This window comes from Strix aluco, chromosome 5, assembly GCF_031877795.1.
Source record: "Strix aluco isolate bStrAlu1 chromosome 5, bStrAlu1.hap1, whole genome shotgun sequence".
NCBI lineage: Eukaryota > Metazoa > Chordata > Aves > Strigiformes > Strigidae > Strix > Strix aluco.
The window spans coordinates 30,906,519-30,922,954 of NC_133935.1; the positions used below are offsets into that span (position 1 = coordinate 30,906,519).

The window sequence follows — 16,436 nt, forward strand, 5'->3', positions numbered from 1 at the left end:
GTCTCTCTTCACAGGCAAGCAATCCTCTGCTGTGCTAGTAAAGCTTGTGTTATGATCATTACCACCTTGATTTTTTCTGCCACAGTTTGTCATGGTTTAAGCCCAGAGGGCAACTGAGCACTACGCAGCCACTCAATCACTCCTTCCTCCTCAGGGATGGGGATGAGAAAATAAAACAAAAGGCTCAGGGATCAACACAAGGACAAGGAGGGATGACTCAACCATTATGGTCATGGGCAAAAGACAGACTTGATTGGGGAAGGAAAAAGGAACATCAATTTAATTTGAGCACCACCACCACTAATTTACCAGTCAGCTGAGTAGGACAGTGAGAAATACAACCACATCTTAAAAAAACCCACCTTCCCCCCACCCCTTCTTCCCAGGCTCAGCTTTGCTCCCAATTTTTCTCCTTCCTCCCCCACAGTGGTGCAGGGGGGCAGGGAATGGGGGTTGAGGTCAGTCCCTCACATGTTGTTTCTGCTGCTCCTTCCTCCTCAGGGGGAGGGCTCCTCACACTCCTCCCCTGCTCCCTCTCACAGGAGACAGTCCTCCATGAACTTTCTCTGACGTGGGTCCTTCCTACAGGCTGCAGCCCTTCATGAACTGCGCCAGTGTGTCCCTCCTGTGTATTGCAATCCTCCCAGCAACAGACTGCTCTGCAGTGGGCTTTCTTCAACCTTCTTCTGGTGCAGCCACCTGCTCTGGTGTGGGGTCCTCCATGGGCTGCAGGTGGGCATCTGCTCCACCGTAGTCCTCCATGGGCTGCAGGGGCACAGCCTGCCCTCTCACCATGGGCTGCAGGGGGGGTCTCTGCTCTGGCACACCTCCCCCTCTTCCTCCTCTTTTCTTTCACTGACCTCAGTGTTTGCAGAGGTGTCCCCCTCACAACTCCAACTCCCTCTCCCAGGTTCCCCTTCTTAAATACATTATCACAGAGGTGTGGCCGTCATTAATTGGCTCAGCCTTGGCACAGAGGTGGGTCCAACTTGGAGTCTGGAGAGCTCTGAGAAGCTTCTCACAGGGGTCCACTGCTGTAGCCCCCTCCCCCGCTACCAAAAACCTGCCACATACAAACCTAACACATAGTTCCTCAGTCTTTTCAGGCTGATGACCATTCCTTGGAAGCATAAAATTAATTGATAGCCCCCTTGCATTTAATATAGAATAGTAAAATATAAAGAAATAATATAAAATATATAAATATATATAATATATATTATATATATTTATTATATATAATATTTATATATATTTATTTTATATATATATTATATATATAAAATATATAAATATATAAAATATAAAGAAATAATCCTGTTAAAAACTGCATAGCTTTTGAAAGGTTAATGAAGAGTACTTGAAAGAGCAAGGCTGTACAGGCACTAGGAGAATAAGATTTCTTGGTATTAGACTGGAACAAAATTCTAAATACATTGAACTCCCTGATGGTCTTTGGGGACCTCCTGTCTCCGTGGATTTCATAACACTATCATAATACCTTCAAACAACGTTTGCTGCACGTATTTTTCAATCAACCATAAATTTACCTCATCATCCTGGTATCCTGGTTCTTCCTGGACTACTTGATCCTCCATGGCCTTCATCGTGAAAGAGCAGGCAATAAAGTATTGATCACTACTGGGAAATGGAAGCAAAGATAGTATTGGGGTGGCAATAAATAACTAAATGTCTGTAAAAGGACTTTTACGAAGTCCTTGAACTACAGAACCTTCTCAGTATGCCATCACGTATGTATTTAAACTTGGATTCTTCTTCCAACTCTTTGTTATCTGACCTACCAGCCCAAAAGGAGAAAATGTACTGCATTACTCTCATATGAACCAGTTTGGCTAGAAAGGGTTTAACAGGTATTAGGAAAAGATATGTCATTCCCTTGTGAAAATCATGGGTCAGAGATGAGTTTGGAGGTGGAGATATTTTAAATGACTTATCATAAGTGGAATTTATTCTGGTAAGAAAGTTAAAGGCAGTCTGTATTTTTATAACAAAAGTCAGCATAGTTGTCATGAAAAGGCTCTGCAACATCTCAGCTTCCCCATCTTTATGTGACAGAAAGCCCACAAAACAGTGCTATTTGAGAAGGCTACAACTCCATAGTCATTATCTTGAGCAGACTATAAAGCTGTATTTGTTTTCAAGTTCTTGCTGGAGTTCAGAATACCTAATAAATGCTGAAGACATGCAAGTAATGCCTGTAAGAAGTATGCTTGCATGAAGAGAATAAAAGAAGGGTAATAAAAATCTGAGGCTTTTATTATGCAAAAACATATACAGGTTTTTCATGGTTAACTTGCCATATCTGTACTCCACTGCAGCTTCACCGCCCTCTTTATGGGACTTCCTATAATCAAGGCCTAGAACTGGAATAGGCACTTACTGGTAGCATGGTTAAATAAAAAGCAAAATACGACCTCCTTAAATGTTACAAATGCAAGAAAAATTAATACAAAGTAGTTCCTTAGAAATATGATCTTATAACCTGCTGTATCATTTTTGTGGTTTTGTAAATGGATAGGTTGCTTCTCTTAATTGTGAGCTTGCCTTCACTGTTCTTCTATCTATGGCTGATTAAAAGTTTTGTAAACTACCTCATCCAGATGTATATATATGTTTGTTTGCCATCCTTGTTAATAAAATCCATGAAAAGTAAGTTGGCTTTATTATGAAACTACAAGATGGGCTACATCTAGCAGAGGATGGGATAATTTAGACTAAATATCTGCAAATAGCTTTTTTCAGCTTCTAAATGGATAGTTAAGGTCTGCCTAATATGTTTGCAAGAATACTGTCTAGAGAGGATGGGAGAAGTGAGATAGAAAATATTATAACTTTAGAATTATTTTATTTGGGTTTTGGAGTGAAAATACAATGGATTCACTTCTGCTAGTATTTAATCAAAATATTCCTATAAAATCAGTTGTTTCTGATAGTGTCAGGATATATTTCGTTTCTATTTCAGAACCCTGGCAATTATCGAATGAGAAATCATGCCTTCACGTCATGCCTTGTATCAGTCAGAAAAATGTTACAGTAAAACATAAATTAAAAAATACTTGAAGAGATTTTAACAACCCCTTATCTTCAAATACTGAAAGAAGAAAAACAAGTAATGCAAAAGGCAATCATATTACAATCCCCCTTCTCCATTAAAAATATCCTCCTGAAATGCACATAATCCTGCATTCCTCCAAGCACAGCTGAACAGGGCTTGGGACTGCTCTCCTATGCCCCATATTTAGGTCACTGGCATCTCACAGCAGAAAAACGAGGCAGACCCAGACCTGTGCCTTCCTGCAGGCTACAAGGGAAAATGGAGAAATTATACCACACCCTACTGAACGCTTTAGGGATGAACAAAATCCTCCTGTTTAGTGGAGGGTCCTCCTGTTGCTGGTGTGTTGGCGCACCAAAGACCCAGAGGATTTCAGCCACCGCTGCCTGCAATGAACCAGATAAAAGGGTGAAAGTCCGAGACAATGCAGCAAATCCATGAAGAAGTGAGGATCTTTGTGAGGAAACACGAACACTTTTGTGCCACGTTGGGTGTCCTGACCCTCCTGTTACTGCCCTGGGAGCTATTCATGAGGATATGTGGGCATGACTTGCAAGCTGTTCTCCTTCCAAAAGATACAGACTGTCGGTGTGACAGGGATTTGGCCCCAGCATGTAGTGTTGGGTTTGACGAGAGGGTTTGGAGTGGACAGTCATCGCAGCTGACTTGACTGGAGCCAAGTGTGGGCCCCACGTTAGGGGCAGGAGACGATCGGGCCTGCCCCAAGGGGCGCCGTGGTGGAATTTCACATCTATTGACTCAGAGGAAAATAAATGATTAATCATTTATCAACACACGGATTTATTTGGCTTTTCCTTGCCGGCTGCCTCTTCAGGGGATGTAAATTTCTGTTCCCAAATGGTGAGCCAGCACAGAATTTCCCTCCCCCGCAGAGCACCAAAATTCCCCGTCAAAATTACAACAATAATTAAAACACAGCTCATGCCCGGGCACCTCTGGGAGCACGGGGCCGCAAATGGCTACAGTACCCCAGCGCGTCGGGCTCCGAGCTCCCCAAACCCGCGGCTCTGCCCGCCTGCCTCCTCCTGAGGAGACGCGGCTCTTTTCCCGCCGGAGCGGGGGGGGGGAGCGGGGGGCGGGGGGGGGGGGGGGGGGCCGGGGGTGAGCTGTCTTCCCGCCAAAACGAGGCGCCCGCTCGCGCTGGAGTGCCCGCGACCGCCATGAGGGGGGCGGGCAGGCTCCTGACAGGAATGGGGCTGCCCCTTTCCTTACCCACCCCCCGCGCTGATGATTGCCTTCCGTTACTTTATCTTCTAAAATTTGTTTATTTGCCATCTCTAAGGAATATTGTATTACCCTTATTTTACAGCAGGCAAAGGCAGGCCGAATTAAAAACACGGAGTGGCGTTGGTTTGGAGGGCATTCAATTCAACACAACTCAGCCTTATTTTTTCAGGGTGCCACACACACATCTTCCTAAACAAGGCACGTGGCATTTTTGGATTGGATGGCCTAAACATGTCAGAAAACTGGAAGAGAAGCGACTTGCCTAAAGTCACAGGACAAGAAAATGAGCCTGAGTCATACACATGACTTAATCTGCCATTTTAAAAGGATGGAAAAGGAGCTTTTTAGGATGGAAAGGGAGCTTTTTAGGATGGGAACACTTCTACGAGACTTCTGCGGTCTTCTTGGAGGCAGTGTTTGGAAAGCAATCACCTGTTTTAGCTCACCTCTAGGGTAGTGCATGTAAAGGAGATGTCAGCGCACCCCTGAGAGCAGGAGGAATTGCTGGCAGCCCCTCGGGGTCACTGTCCTGGTAGGTGGGGGATTTCAGACAGCAGAAGGGATGGGAACGGCATCTCAGCCTGTTTCAAGGTGCTTGTGAAAACCTCCCCACCCTGTGCCAGTGGGAGGTTAAGAGTGCACATGGGTGTCTCAGTGCTAGACAAGTTGGGAAACCAACCAACAAAATCACAGCCCCTAAGCATCATCAGCACACCACAGGAGTGCTCGCAGGGTTCCTATTCGAGGCATCAAGCAAGTAATTAAAGTCTAATCCTGGGTGCCCAGGGCTTTGTCTATACAGAGGAATTGGCTGGCACTGCTTTTGAAGACTGCATTATTCTGCAAGAGCTATTCCAGAAGAGCACTTAGGCAGTCAGCCCTTTAAAGATGAATTCCTTCACAAAGTATGCTTTTATTCCAGAACCAAATGCACATGCAGAGGGAGATCCTTCTGGTGCTGCTGAACGGCTCTGCAGCAGCTAATGCCTCTCTAAACAACCATCCCTCCATTATCCTTCTAGTTTGTAAAACGGTTCTCAGAGGGGTCAATGAATGCACAGAATCTGAAGATCATTTCTCACCCCGAAGTGTTACTTAGGGCAACAGATTACATTGTACATCTTCAGAACATTGTGTGATCATTAACTGCTCATTCAGCTTCCAGCTGGTGCTGTGCAATAACCCCACATACCCCATCAGCCAAGTGAGTCGAGGCATCCCAGAGTCTGCTCCTTCCCTCTTACTGGTTCTGCTGCTGACCAGTGAACCTCTGGCTGTGGGTGAGGTACACCGCTGTGATCTGCATTTCCTCTCACTTGAGATCTCATACCAGTCTGGACAAGACAAGACCCAAGTCAAACCATTACCATAAAAATACAAAGTATCCAGCTGATTTTTTCATCCTCACAAACCATTTTAATCCATGATTGCAGTAGAGAAATCATGTGGGGGTTTTTTGGTTGGCTGGTTTCAATTCAGACTTATGTGGATCAAATGGGCTAGAGTCAAATATACAAGCTAATGCCTTCTCTGAACTTTCAAGTCGGGAGTTTGCCTGTTACCAACCAGGACAGAATAATCTGATATTTGGCCTTCCAGAACATAACCCATAAAGATTCAGCCTGGGATATGAATGTACATTTATGTCTGAATTGTTCTAGAAGAACTGTGCTTTCTGGTTTCCATAGGAATGCATTTCACTTACAGTTGGTCCCAGACTAAAACCATGACACACCTGAAATCTTCCCAGAATTGCATAATGCTTCTGGGCAAAGAGGCACAATTTCTTCATATTCTTCAGCTCTCCTTCTCTAGCAGCAATTCTTTGTTTGGGTGTTTTTCCCTGTAAAGTTGAAAATACATGTTGGGGTGGGGGGGGAGAAAGAGGGGAAGAGGGAGAGAGAAAGAATGCAATCTAAATATTAACAAGGTAAAAACTTTATGTCTCCTACAGCAAAGGAATATACAGAGTAAAAGTCCGGCACCACTTCGGAAGTTATGTTAGCTATTGTATCTCCAAAATGACCCAAATCCACAAATCATGAGAGCCTTGCATTTATGTCGCACTTTATCTACTCCCTTAGTCACACCAGAATTAATGATTACTGCTTCAAAAACAATGGGGCAAAAACCTTTCTGCGGGGAAGCACCAGGCAAATTGCACCTCAGTCAGTGCTGCTTTGATGTGCCCCATGGAATTTGTACTAACTCACTCCACGCATCACAGTTTGCTCCTCTTTCTCCACGCCTGAAAGCTCTTCTGAAAACCCCTGTTAGCTAATGGGTTATACCTCTAGCAAAAGAAAAGAACAGCATAATTTAATTCAGGTTATCAGAAGACAGCAGGATGAATCCACACAATTTTTTTGTACTTAGGGAATTCTTGCTTATCTTTCTGCCACTTCTGGTCCAAATCCCTCATTTATCTGCAGTGTCTCTGGTGCCCTTCTTTGAATGCCGCGTCCGTCTTGTGAATATGCCTGAAACTCTGCTTGCATATGTTGGGGCAGACTCTAAGTTTTACATAAAGGAAACAACCTTACCTATGTTTTCCTTCTCTGTGGTCAGAACAAAGATGAACTGCAAAAACTGTATCCATACAAGGGGTCTGAGAATAGGACTGTCAAAATATCACACCAGCCAAGCTTCATCATTCAGACTAGAGTAACAAGAGAGCTCTATTGTTAAAATGGAATTATTGGAAGGAATAGAGATGGTACTGCTAGACTGAGTGATGACTCTGTCCCAGTCTTGAGGTCTTTAGGCAAAGTCTTGACAAAATACTCAATACTATACTGCTGGGAGTGTTCCTGCATTAAAAAGACACAGATTTTGCTACCTCTAATTTACCTTGAGTTAATCACTAAGGACGTGTTACAGGATTAGAGATCTCCCTTCTGTGTATCAAGATGTCCTGTCCAGACCATGGTTCATCATTGCAGCTCTGGAGGAAATTATGGATTAGAGGGCTGTGCCCATTGATATTAGAGAGATGCTAGGTCAAGTCAGGACCACAACAGGTTGGATGTGACTGGAATAGAAAAGATGCCAAAGATAATTTACTAATATCAAAACATTGACTAGAGATTTCAGGCATGGGTATTTTTTTCTAAATGAAAAAAATAATCTGTATGTCAACTATACAAATGCAGTGATAGCAGTCCAAGCACCATGAGCTTCATTTTCTTTGTCATCATTTTAATAGGTAATTGTGAAATAAGTAATTCTTTATATATAATAAAGGATGATATGATAAAAAAAAAAGGAGCCTGGAATAAACAAGGCCACTTTGCAAACCCTAAACCCAGTTAGAGGCTTTATGGAGACATGCAGAGTCTATCGAAAAGACAAAGGAGGTAAGAAAAGCAGTCCCTTTTGAGAATGCACAAGAAATTTTTTACTTAAGGTAAAAAAAGCAAACTAGTAGTAGAGAACAATAGGACTGAAAGGGACATCAAGAGATTATCTGGCTCAAAGCAGAATGGCTAAACTTAGCAGATGTTGGTTTGCCTGCTGAGGCTGTGGATTTTCTTTTATCAGAGGTTTTTGAGAAAGAACCAGACAATTTCAGTGCTTGACTATCTTTGCCATTAGCCTTGTTTTCCAGCATTCACTGCGTAATGCAATTTTGTCTGTAAAAATATGCAATATACTTTGAGCTAACTTCTAGGTTTAAAAGGTCAGATAACTGGGACTCTAATTCTTGCATTCTTGTGTTTTCTACCCCAAAAGAGAAAAAATGCCATCATATCCAGTTCTAAAAACTTGCTCAAGCCTGAGGGATTATCTGGTAGTCTAGGGCTAAAATATTGTAACCATGTAGCTCTGTAATACCGTATTGAAATTCTCAGTAATTTGCCATAAGCTTTGTACCAAATTTGCAAGGCTTCAGGACTGAGGCTTGTCAGGCTTGCTTTGTTTGAACTTCTCTCAAACCCTCTGCACCTTTTACTTGGTGTGACAGCAGTTTCCATAATAGACCAGGTCTATGGCTCATTTGTTTCACTTCTGTTTATCTGTGTGGTACAGCCATCATTTTAGATAAATAGCAGTAACAAACAGTTATTCTACGTAGAGTGGGAGATTTACAACTAGCACAAGGATGCAGTGTAGAGAAATACAGGCCTGGTGCAATAGCAGAGGCCTTGAGAAGTGGGGACAGAAGATATGCAGAGGAGTACAGGCATGCAAATATAACAGGCAAGGCACAGCCTTGGCACTGGAGACCTGATGGCTATAAACAACTCACCAGTGATCAGTTAAAGAAATGCTGACCTGGAGCTGGATGAAAATGTTTTAGAGGTAACAAAGAGAACAAAAAGAAAAGTAACTAACAGGCACCACATACTGTAAAATCAGAAGTAGTGTGGCACTGCAGACTGATGAAGAAAGGTGTAAATTGCATTCTAGCAAACATATAAAAATGGCACCAGGTGGATCCTAGAGCAAGGAAGGAGAAACCATCAACATGAAGATCATATTCTCTCAGGAAAGCAAGCCAGATGCTGACAACTCTCCATATCACAACCCCCCCCACACCAGAATGAATCCACCAACCTTACGACCCACAAGAGCAGTGGAAGGGTGAGCAAAATACAAGGAAAAGAGGTAGAAGCCAAGAAGCATATGTGTTACTATTTTATAGAAGTACTCTAACTGCATTATTATTCTTTCTGTAAATTACTCCTGGATCAATAATCATTAGACTCTTAAGATTTCAATTATATTAACAAATTCTTGGCTTTAATTATACACAAGGCGTGCTTCCTCTTTGCCCATAAACAAGGTTTGAGTGTAGCAGCATGACACTAACAAGCGGCTGACATACCCACGTCTTAATTTCCCTGGTAGCTGATAAATTAGAAGAAACTCAAGGACTGCCTGAGCTAACAAGCAGACCAGTAGCAAAATGGACAGACATGGATTAAGTGCATTTCCTGGTTGTAGCTAAAATTCAGTCCTTTAAAAATCTATCACTGAGCACATTTCTAACCTACGTTAATAGATATTTTTTTTTTAAAATCTATTTTAAAGCAGCTTTTTCATTTTTAACAAAATAATTCTTCCTGCTTGGGAGACTGGTGCTGTGACCTGCAATTTATCAATCTCTGCACAGAAATCTCTACTGCAAGAAATGAAATGCAGCTGGGGAAATATATTACTCTGAATCATGAAATGTACACTTTGGGAGATACGCGTCTTTGTTAAAACTGGGAGAGCTTTCTAAATAGCTTTTGCAAACTCCAGAATAACTGCTTTTGACTAACTCCACATACACAGTTTTTTGTTCTGGAATAAGTGCACCTTGTTCTACTTTAGCTTAAGCAACTTTATGATAAACAGGAATAACAGACTAATTATGAAATAAGACTGCCCACTTATGTAGCTAAGCAGAAGTAGTAATTGCAGTTACATATATCATTGTTCATTTGAATTGACCTCCAAGGTCAGATAAAAGTAGGATGAAGAAAGCAATAGTAAAATTGATTTGCTATGAAACTGTTATCAGTCTTCAAAGTCAGTGATAATGCTATTGACAAGCTTGCATTTGAATTAAAGCTCAGTCACAGGCCTGGCTGAAGTCCATGGGTGAATCATCTTTATTTTGCTAAGTAAACCAGAAGAATTGACTAAATATTCCTCTGCTCACAGATGAAATGGAAAGCCATCACCCAAGGGAATGAAGTACATAAGTCATGCACCAGGGCTAGGCCTGAGCAGACTACAGAGCACGGCCAGGCTGGCACGCTCCCCATAACTAACGTCTCCTGTTGCAGTTCTCAGAGTTAGCCCAGGCTTTGGTTTGAGCCAGCAGGGCATTATGCTCTCCCTTACCTAAATGGCTTTGCATTTCTCCTATTTGTATTCACTGTGGTGCTCATCTGAACAGTAGAAAAGATGGGATCAGATAGCTGGGGGATGGGGAAGAGAGACAGGGAAAGACTGCCTCAGCAAGGGGTTGAATCAATTTTGCCATTTGGTGGACTCACCATTCCTGTAGACAGAGGGAACTTCTCTGGGACTGAATGCATTTGCGTGGTGGCAGCTGTACACATTGATGCATGAGGCAGGAGAAGAGGGAGAAGCAACAGGGATTATTGCTTTAGGAGGAAGCTGAGGCAGAAAACTTGATTTAAGTGCAATAACTCATCAGAAATGGAGGTAAAACAATAAAACTGCTCACAGATGCATCTGCCATGCTGCAGAACACAGGACTGTGTGTGTATTCCTAACCAAAAAAATTCTGACTCCTAATGCAAACAAGCTGAAAGTACTACAAACATTATCTTAACTGTTACAGCCAAATAGTTGGTGCTTCTCTAACTTATTCACACACCAGCATTGAAAAATTAATCTGAAAAAGACACAAACCAAACCAGCTTTATCTACAGAACGTAGGAGAGCAGAGTTTTCAGTGCTGCAGCTAAAAAAAGCATAATTCATGGAATGTTTTTTTTTTCTCCCCCTCTAATACATTCCAGCTCACAGAAGCTGAGTGCTTCTGTTGTCAAGTAGGTTGAATAATGACTTTGAGTACACTGCTCTGTTTTGTACTCAGGGCAGCATTTTCATTGGCATGCTTCAGAAAGAAGAATGTATTTAAAGTGCAGCTAACAGAAAATTTTTAATTTGCAAGTCACAGCGGAATTCACTGGTCTCCTCAAAGAATGGCATTTTGCAAGAAAAACATATTTTAATTCACACTTGGAAGACATTCAAGCACTGATATTTGAGACATTTCTTCATTTAAAAAAAAACCAAACCCAAACCTTGACTCTACTTGAAAACTAATCATTTTCACAGTGTTTCCACATACCTTATGAGTTTGAAAAAGTTAAGCCTTTCTAGCTCAGCCTCTTGGTTGGTAGCGGCTTTTCTTTTAAACCAGCCATGCTGCAGAACTGAACATGCTCTCCTTTTGGCCAGTTTTCTTCTCTTGGCTTTGCCTGCTGCTTCTGCAAGTGAGTTTGTATATAAACCACAGAAAAAACCAATCTTGCTCCATTTGTATTCCATATGTTTGCCAGGCTAGTGGCCAGAAGAGATCACAAGCAGTTTGTTTTTCAAACCCTAAGACTTGGATAGGCATTGACTGCATCATCACACAGCTATTTTTAGCTTACAATAATATTTAGAGCTCTCAGGAGTTGCAATTAGCTTTAAAATACTGTGTTTCCTTGATTTTGCTACACATAGAGCCTTAATTTTCAGTAATGGTCCAGCTAATAATTTTCTTCAACCTTGCACCTTTAAAATTAAGAGATTCATTAGCCTGATTATTCTTGTTTTATCCCTTGTTCCCTGTTCCTTGGATTATCATGGTTTCTTTACCAGCCTTACAGGAAGTGTGTCTATTTCTTCAACATTTCCTCTGTTGGTATCTGAAGAAAGCTTTTAATCTCTCCTCCTCATGTTTTTGCTGAATTGGTGATTATAAATGACGCATAGGTGTCTCTGAAACTCAGTGCCGGTGCACAGCTCCCACTTGGTTCAATATACCCCAGTACTCTCTACTGCAGTCTTTCCTCCTGTTTTGTCTGTTCCCACGGTTATTTTCCCACCGGATTATTAAGGCAGCACTTCCTGCTTTAATGGCCAGGCAATGCAAGACAGAGGAACAGGTCAGAGTTTCTGAGACCAAATTTCACATCACCTCTGTTAGAGCAATGAGTATGAGACAAGTAGGAAATCATGACTTGTAAATCTGATTTCAAAATTGTATGCAGTATTGAACTGCAGCCATAAGATGTTCCTAAATGACCAGTCGCTGTTCCCCACCCTAAGCTATTGCAGTGATGATGCAGCAAAAGCCAGCTGGAGCTAAGAAGCTGATGAGAGTAACAACCATCTTTCATCCCAGCCGCTTGCAAGGAATGACTGAGGGGCCTTGAAGGAACTCTCTCTAAAGTAAAAGCGTCTGTGAGTCAGCTCAGGAGTCTGAACTATCTGGGTGGAGGACTTTTCTGGGTGTTGCTTTAGGAGGAATTCAAGTATATTTGATAGAAAAAAAAAAAAAGGCAGGGAAGGAAATCCCAGACACAGCGAGAATAAGTATGAAGTATATAGTTTGTCACCAACACTATATTAAAGTTCCTAAAGAGCAACTGCTAAAGGAATCCTGTTGAGAAGGGCACAATGCTACAGAATTAGAACTGTCATCATTATGAGACTAAAAATATACCCAAAGCACTAAGGTTTGGAAGCTGTACTTGTCAATAGTTCAACACAACAGAAGTTGTTTCAACTGTCTTAGAGGACCTGCTTCCAGAGAAAGGAGTAAAGTCCTCTCACCCATTCTGCTCAGGAAGACAAAAGGTTTTAACAGGGGGCAGGGAAGGGACCTTACTATCTTAGGGACAGAATCTGTGCAGAACGACTGACAAAAAAGCAACACTAAGATGTGCAAAGCAATCCCACTTCCACACTCCCTTTACAAGAGCAACTGCCCTTAAGGATCTTTTCTGTGTTGCAGGGCATATGTGGATGCCAACAAGATCAGCTATGTCAGCAGGAGAGAGAAAAATTCACTCAGTCTATCACATCATCTCTCATTCTTCTCCAAACACTGCATCACCTCCCTAGGATGAGGTGCTTATTTTTAGTCTTCTAGTTTTAAGCATATGGAGACTGCTTCCAATCACTTTCCTTCTTATGCTTTTCAAGCTTTGCATCTTGGGTGCGGAGGTCTGAAATATTACATGTTAGCCATCCAGATTCCTCTCGCCTATAGCATGTCAGTGAATCCAATACCTAAGGAAGTATTTGCACTAATTACGCACACACAAGAGGATACACACACAAGCAGCTTTGATGGGTTCCAGCTGTCTAGGATTGACAAACATATACACATATATGTACACACACACTCCCGCTTCTCATATGGGGAGCACATACTAGAGCATAGCAAAGGCCTTCAGAACAACAAGCCTGCAAAGTCTTAGTAAAATACATAATATTTTATCTTTTCTTCCCCATTCTATACCTGAAAAAGTCACTGGTTTATATTTTACCTGTTTGGACCTGAAAGACATCGCTTGTTTGATGGGGTTGATACTTGCTGGAAGCTTGTCCATGTCTCAGTTCCTTCAAGAAAAATGAAATGCAGAAAAGCTTCAAGTAATTTACCACGTGGGTAGGATTAATGTCTTAATTCCCAGGTATTCTCTTTAAAAAGTCTAGCCCATCCACAAGTGAAACATAGCTGTTTCTAGGGCAAAATACAGCAGCCACTAGTGCTAGCAGCACCACATTGCAGACATGGGAAAAGGAATAAAAACATCCTCTCCTGCTGAAATGGCAGGAGAAATTTCAGGGTCATAGAAGGCAATTACAGGCTTGCAAAATAGCTATGACACCAGGGTAATGTCCTTATCTAGTAAAAAGTAACTGATGGAACTATTCCATAAAATGCCCAGCCAAGTCAGCTGTCTCCAGCAGAAGCAAGTTTGGAAGACTTCTTCCCTCAAGATTGACTCCATAAATTGCTTTAACAAAATTAATAAAGCACAACACACTCGTGTTTCAATGTGCAGATCTGGGTAAAAAATGGCACTAACATCATATGGTTACTGTATTTCTCTAAACCAGTTTTATAATGAAACTAATCTCTCTCAAACAGCCACTCCCTTCATAATTACTTAGTGAAATATGTTTGCCCCTTGCCACTCCACAGTGACAAAGCAGCCCTGGTAAGAGGGCTTTTTCTATCACTCTGTAATGACAAGACCCTGGCTGTGGTGAGAGGAATTGATATGCTGGCAGCATAGCAGTATCACTTTGATGATATTTAAATACAAGCAAAGACGGGGCTTCCAAAGGATAAAAGTGATCTGGAGCCTGGCAGTATTGCTCTAATAGTGTGTATTTTTAAAAAAAATACAGCAAACACGATTCAGCTTGGTCAAGAGAAACAGTTGTTGCTTCCACTTGTTGGCAGACATGTGACAGCACAAACTTTCATTACAAAAATACATAGAAATCAGCAAGGTGCAAGATGAGTAAGTTGTGTGTTATGCAGATACAAGTCCTCTGCAATATAAGTAAAGAAAAAAGAAAATGCTTGATATACCTGATTTCAGATTTTAAGGAGAATAACTTGCTCTCCTGCCAGCTTGTTTTCCAGGCCTCTAGATTTTAATGGAACAGGCAGACCTTATGACTAATCACCTATTTCTTTTCCCCCTCGTAAGCATACGATACAGGAAAAAATCACAAAGTGTATAAGAACACACACATTGTTCTTAACTTCAATTTAAGAACAATATAATTCAATTTATTTCCAAAGCATTTGTAGAGAAATAAATGACTGACTCTATCAGTACCGACTTTGAATATTGTCCCTGGCTTCTGTATCAGGTTCAGCACTCCCAGCCTCCTATTCAATGCAGCCTCTGTGTACATTTACCACTACCATTCCTTCCACCATTCATACTTTTTTCCATGCTACTTTGCCCAAATATCCTTTTCTTGCTTTTTTCCTTCTGCCATACTTTCTTTACTCTCTGCACTTAGAACTTTTCCCTTCTTTGAGTGACAAATAACCATCTTTTCCATTCTCCTAAACCACTAACAAAAAAACATGTCTAAAAAAACCAGTGAATTCCTATTAGACATTTCAAAGTAGTTTGCTATTCTGTATCCAAGTACAGTGGTAATGCTCCTGCATTAGTCCATCATCCAGGTCATTCAGGCCCCAGGATTTCAAAACAGGAATTAAATCAGATGCTCATAATTAACCGGCAAAAGCTTAAGTGCCAGGCACCTGCAGTTCCCATTGACAGCAAAATAAATGCTTATTATGAAGCATTTTGGAAAGTGTCACTACTTGTCTAGGTGACTAAATATCAAATTAGGACATTTGTTTTGGAAACCGTAATCCCAATTTTTTACTGACTTGATTCTCTTTTTCTTATCTGTATTTGCAGCCTGTTGGCTCACCTGTCTCAATTCTGATTACAAGCTTTCCCGTGTTCCACACAAGGCTTGACATACTGACGTGATCCCTGACAAGAAGTTATCACTACCAGTTGTTTAATCTTGGAACTAAAGCAGCACATTACTTCAGCAGTAAATGAATGAATGGTGAGAACAGCCTGTCAGCTGACCCATGAAAACAATTTAGCTTTCTTTCAGACTGACAAGATTTAAATCTTCAGACACTCAGATTTTCATCTGCTTTTATTTCCAAAATGAATCAAATTACATAGATGTGTGAACTGGGAACCAGTTGCTAAGTATGACATGCCTTCCCTCCCGGTAACATTAAAAATATGAGATTCTTCACAATATTTAAGCACTCGGTGCATAAGCCAAACTTAAGTATCATTTTCCCTGTGCCACATTTTTCACTTCTTTCCTAAAGGAAACGTCTGCTGTATCTTGGCTAGAGAGTACAATACAGACAGCGAGTGTTGCCCATGGAATGATGACCTGCAATGAGCAAGAATGCCTAAACAGTAAGGGAACTGCAAAAGGTGCTTGTGGGGCATGTGTTTGCAATTAGTAAGATCAAACTTAGAAAACGTGAAGACTGCTGAGGACTTCAAGAAATTCTTTCTGAATAGTTAAGGAACAACTCCTTTTTCATGTCATCTGACAAATTGATCAAAAAAACCCCCCAAACAGACAAACCTGTCAGTAATAGGAACAAGAGGAAGAGGTCAGCAATGGATACTTTTAATGAAAGGCTTAGCTTCTGTGACACATCCACTTGCTGGCCGCACATCTTTGTGAACATATTTTTAGCCTACATTCTTGTACAGAGTGCTTACTAGTCTTCTCTGGGCTGCTTGTCATCTTGAAGGAATCTGGGGAAGGGAGGTAGAATGAAAAACACAGTTCGTGAGTTTAGAATCCAGACTTAGAACCAAGTTTATGCAGAGAGCACACCCTCCATAACGCTCATTTTGCTTGGGTATTCAATGCAAATTTAGAAGTTGTAGTTTCAGGGTTCTCTTTCCCTTGTGAACCAGTGAAGATCCTGCTTTACTGCTGCTGAACACAGTGAGACCATCCAGCTATTTATATGACAACTGTTGAGCTATCAAGACCACCTTGTACCTGGTCCTAGTATGTCTCATATTTGCATCCCTTGCTATCCCAGGGAAGAACG

General features: G+C 41.5%; 1 protein-coding gene across 5 annotated transcripts in view; it reads right to left on the reverse strand.

Annotated features, from left to right (window-relative positions):
• The window catches only part of DMC1 (DNA meiotic recombinase 1), a 33,677-nt gene that overhangs the window by 11,309 nt on the left and 5,932 nt on the right, over positions 1 to 16,436 (reverse strand). The window contains exons 5-11 of one of the 5 annotated variants that reach the window (XM_074826653.1): positions 15,956 to 16,131; positions 13,336 to 13,408; positions 11,142 to 11,280; positions 10,315 to 10,370; positions 6,037 to 6,167; positions 5,517 to 5,657; positions 1,551 to 1,641 (exon numbers count right to left, since the gene is read on the reverse strand). In XM_074826653.1, the coding sequence (XP_074682754.1) occupies positions 1,551 to 1,641; positions 5,517 to 5,657; positions 6,037 to 6,167; positions 10,315 to 10,356 (405 nt within the window). In that variant the 5' untranslated portion in view covers positions 10,357 to 10,370; positions 11,142 to 11,280; positions 13,336 to 13,408; positions 15,956 to 16,131. Of the gene's footprint in view, positions 1 to 1,550; positions 1,642 to 3,359; positions 3,543 to 5,516; positions 5,659 to 6,036; positions 6,168 to 10,314; positions 10,371 to 11,141; positions 11,281 to 13,335; positions 13,409 to 15,955; positions 16,132 to 16,436 lie in introns of those variants that run through there. The other 4 variants (XM_074826654.1, XM_074826655.1, XM_074826657.1 and 1 more) reach the window with 4 other exon arrangements.